Source organism: Amphimedon queenslandica, unplaced genomic scaffold (assembly GCF_000090795.2).
Source record: "Amphimedon queenslandica unplaced genomic scaffold, v1.1 AMPQUscaffold_13239, whole genome shotgun sequence".
In the NCBI taxonomy this organism is placed as follows: domain Eukaryota; kingdom Metazoa; phylum Porifera; class Demospongiae; order Haplosclerida; family Niphatidae; genus Amphimedon; species Amphimedon queenslandica.
In genome coordinates this window covers 3,280-7,819 of record NW_003546525.1, presented here as the reverse complement: position 1 = coordinate 7,819, position 4,540 = coordinate 3,280, and the positions used below count along the sequence as shown (strand labels likewise).

The 4,540-nt window shown below is 32.6% G+C and overlaps 1 protein-coding gene across 1 annotated transcript in view; it reads left to right on the top strand.

Annotated features, from left to right (window-relative positions):
* The window catches only part of LOC109584161 (uncharacterized), a 36,528-nt gene extending 31,989 nt beyond the window's left edge, over positions 1-4,539 (top strand). Inside the window, exons 21-34 of the mRNA XM_019999769.1 lie at positions 892-1,023; positions 1,284-1,334; positions 1,381-1,468; positions 1,517-1,815; positions 1,868-1,911; positions 1,967-2,084; positions 2,601-2,732; positions 3,007-3,057; positions 3,104-3,242; positions 3,296-3,594; positions 3,643-3,698; positions 3,753-3,888; positions 4,245-4,348; positions 4,410-4,539. Coding sequence (XP_019855328.1) covers positions 892-1,023; positions 1,284-1,334; positions 1,381-1,468; positions 1,517-1,815; positions 1,868-1,911; positions 1,967-2,084; positions 2,601-2,732; positions 3,007-3,057; positions 3,104-3,242; positions 3,296-3,594; positions 3,643-3,698; positions 3,753-3,888; positions 4,245-4,348; positions 4,410-4,539 — 1,779 coding nt within the window. The remainder of the gene's footprint in view (positions 1-891; positions 1,024-1,283; positions 1,335-1,380; positions 1,469-1,516; positions 1,816-1,867; positions 1,912-1,966; positions 2,085-2,600; positions 2,733-3,006; positions 3,058-3,103; positions 3,243-3,295; positions 3,595-3,642; positions 3,699-3,752; positions 3,889-4,244; positions 4,349-4,409) is intronic.
* The last annotated feature ends 1 nt before the right edge of the window (position 4,540 follows it).

Genomic DNA, 4,540 nt, shown 5'->3' with positions numbered 1-4,540 from the left:
ATGGCCGAAAGCTTATATCACCAGTCATATCTGCTGCTGTTGATTGTAATGGTGCTTGTATTACCAATGCGCTGACAGAGCCAGTGGTCATATCATTCACTTTATTAAGACATACTCAACCGGTAAGCTTATGATAAATAAAAAATAATGTAAGTTATGTGTTTTTTGTCCAGATATTGTCTTCAGCTATTTCCTGTGTTTTTTGGAACATTTCACGGTGAGTGTTTTGTAATTTCATGCTTACCAAAGAGATGATTGATTGCATTTTATAGCTCAAATGATTCATTGCCTAGTGGCTTCTGGGACACTGAAGGATGTAATGTAGCATCAGTGGATCAACAGAGTGTAACTTGTCACTGTAATCATTTTGCACATTTTGCCATTTTACCAGTAAGCAATAAATGATGTGTAATGATGTGCTAAAGAATGATTAACCACTCATGTACATGTATGCATACACTCATATGGCACATATTTTTGGAGGAGTGTGCATGTACATTTTATGCATATTAATGAACACAGTCTATGTACATGTACAGTATATTATTATGAAAAGTGTATTAAGGTAAATTTACAATATTAAACAATAGGCTTGATGTTGCAAAAAGCATGCATCAAAAGGTCAAATCACTGACACTTTTGATTAAAAATTGACAGTACACATTGTATTGTAAACCTGCTCTTAGTATTGTGACTATGTCATACATTATAGGCTGAATGAGTTCACTCTCAGATATTGACTAAAAATACAGATTGATATGCATTATATGCCTGTGATAATTCCCGTAGTGTCCTATCTCTTTTCTTTTAACTCTAATATCAAGAGTATATAATATTAGTTATGTACTCTTGCTAATATCTATGACTATTATGAATGATGTATGTATTTAGGTCAATCAATCACCAATTGATGCCCTCCAGAACCTTTTTGAAGAACTGGATCAGTTTACACCAGAACAAAGTATTACATTGCTTGGCAATATAATCAATGAAGTAATAAATATCACTGTGGATGTTACTCAGGTATTATAGAGATATACTTATACTTTGTATTTATGTTAAATGCTAGTGATATTCAAATATGAGTGTACAGCTTTAGGATAATATAAAAATCTTCTAAACACAGTAATTCTATTTTATAGTAAACCTCTTTTAATTGGGCATTTCCTTATAGTACAAACTATGAATTTGTGCTTCAGTGTGATTATAGATAGCCTTATATGGTGTTGATGATATATGGTATAAACATAATGTCACTAGTGCTAATTCATATTCATCTATAGATGGTATTAAAAACTGCTGAACTCATAGTGAACAAACTGCCTGTAAATGAGGTATGGTTTTATTAGTTGTAGTATTTATTTTATCATTCACTGACAGACAGGGACAGTCACTCAACTCCTTGTATCATTGGAGGCCTTTGCTCTTAAAGTAGCTCAAAGCACTCCTTTTGATTATGGAAATACTTGTGAGTGATTTAATGTATTATACATTCTCTATAATATGCAATCTATAGTTTCTAATGTGACACAGATTGAATCTTTTTCTGGTGAAAGGCTAACAGTATTGGACTACAATGGCAACAGTTTAAGCTTACCAGCTAAAATATTTAATAACTCTCTACCAGCAACAGTAGCATCTTTTGTGTACAGAGGCAATAACTTATTATCAATCCTTTCACCTACTGAGCCTGATAGCCGAAAGCTTATATCACCAGTCATATCTGCTACTGTTGAATGTAATGGTACATGTATTACCAGTGAACTGACAGAGCCAGTGGTCATATCATTCGCTTTATTAAGACATACTCTACCAGTAAGCTTATAATGAATAAAAATAATTATGAGTTATGTCCTTTTTTGTTCAGATATTGTCTTCAACTATTTCCTGTGTTTTTTGGAACATTACACGGTGGGTGTTTTGTAATTTCATGCTTACCAAAGAGATGATTGATTGCATTTTATAGCTCAAATGATTTGTTGCCTAGTGGCTTCTGGGACACTGAAGGATGTAATGTAGCATCAGTGAATCAACAGAGTGTAACTTGTCACTGTGATCATTTAACACATTTTGCCATTTTACCAGTAAGCAATAAATGATGTGTAATGATGTGCTTAAGAATGATTAACCACTCATGTACATGCATACATACACTCATATGGCACATATTTTTGGAAGATTGTTCATGTACATTTATAAAGAGTAGATAAGGATCTACTCTTGATTTTATGCCCATTCTAAGAAACATAATCTATGTACATGTACAGTATATTATTATTATTATTATTATTATTGTGTTAAGGCAGATATTTTATTACACTAGGCTTGATGTTACATTAGCAGAAAGCATGCATCAACAAGTCAAATCTCCCACGCTTTTGATTATAAATTGACATTACACTGGCCTAGCATGGTATTGTAAACCTGCTTTTAGTATTGTGACTATGTTATGCATTATAAACTGAATCAATTCACTCTCAGATATTGACTAAAAATAAATATTGATATTCATATTATGCCTGTGATGATTTCTGTAGTGTCCTATCCCTTTTATTTTAACTCTAATATTTATAACTATTATGATTGATACATTTATTTAGGTCAATCAATCACCGATTGGTGCCCTCCAGAGCCTTTTTGAAGAACTGGATCAGTTTACACCAGTGCAAAGTATTGAATTGCTTGACATTATAATCAATAGAGTAATAAATATCACTGTGGATGTTACTGAGGTATTGTAGAAATGTACTTATACTTTGTATTAATGTAAAATGCTAGTGATATTCAAATAATTATGAGTACACAGCAATAATTATAACTTTGACACTATAAAAAGCATTTGTAAACATAGTAAATTCTAGTAAACCCTTTTTTAATCTGGTCTTTTCTTTAGTACATACTATGAATTCATGCTTCAGTCAGTTCAGTGTAATTATAGATAGCCTTATATGGTGTTGATGATATATAAACAATGTCATTAGTATTAATTCATATATTACTCTATAGATGGTGTTAAGAACTGCTGAACTCATAATAAACGAACTGCCTACAAATGAGGTATGGTTTCATTAGTTGTAGTGTTTATTTTATCATATACTGACAGCTAGTAACAGTCAAGCTCTCTGTTGTCACTCAATTCCTTGTATCATTGGATACCTTTGCTCTTAATTTAGCTCAAAGCACAAATTTAACCCAAAGCACAAATTTAGCTCAAAGCACTTCTTTGGATTTTGGAAATATTTGTGAGAAAATTTAATGTATGTATATTACATTCTCTATAATATGCAATATATAGTTTTTAATGTGACTTGGATTGAATCTTTTTCTGGTGAAAGGCTAACAGTATTGAACTACAATGGCAACAGTTTAAGCTTACCAGCTATGATATTCATTGATTCTCTACCAGCAACAGTAGCATCTTTTGTTTACAGTGGCAGTAACTTATTATTAATCCTTTCACCTACTGAGCCTGATAACCGAGAGCTTATATCACCAGTCATATCTGCTACTGTTGAATGTAATGGTACATGTATTACCGATGAGCTGACAGAGCCAGTAATCATATCATTCAATCTATCAGGATATACTGAACAGGTAAGCTTATAGTAAATAAAAATGTGAGTTATGTGCTTATTTGTCCAGACACTGTCTCCAATGTCCAGCCCAAATATTTCCTGTGTTTTTTGGAACATTGCACTGTGAGTGTTTGTAATTTCCTGCTTACCAAAGAGATGATTAATTGCATTTTATAGTTCAAATGATTCATTACCTAGTGGCTTCTGGGATGATGAAGGATGTAATGCATCATTAGTGGATGAACAGAGTGTAACTTGTCAGTGTAATCATTTGACACATTTTGCCATTTTACTTAGTCCTGCATCACCACCAGTAAGCAGTCATGAAAAGTATATTAAGGATGGTTTACAATATTAAGGCTGTTTTACAATATTATGCTAGTCCTGACATTACATTGATGCTGAAATAGAATCTAGTTCTATTCTAGCAAAAGCATGTGCCTAAAGGTCAAATCTCTCATGCTTTGATTAAAAATTGATAGAACGCTGGCCTAACGTAATATTTTAAACCAGCCTTTATGCTAGGCTTGATGTTGCATTAGCAAAAAGCATGCATCATAAAGTCAAATCCCCCACACTTTTGACTAAAAATTGACAGTACACTGGCCTAGCATCATATTGTAAAGTGACCCACTTTTAGTATTGTGACTATGTTATACATTATATTAGGCAGAATCATTTCACCCAAAAATATGGACTCTTGCTGGTCAGATATTAGCTCCTTTTTCATTAGTGTGTCTCCTTATGGTCATATTGACCTATTCTTGTTTACGGTAAGTGTCCATGCAGTTTAATGAGTTTATCTATCATCAATACATTTATATCATAACACAGGTCCTTGCGGAATATGAGAAACTATATACACATTATGCTCTGCTCCAATCTGTTTATTTCTAAACTGATATTTTTAATTGGTATTCAACAAACCGCCAATCCAGTTAGTTTCATTATTGTCACAATGTAAT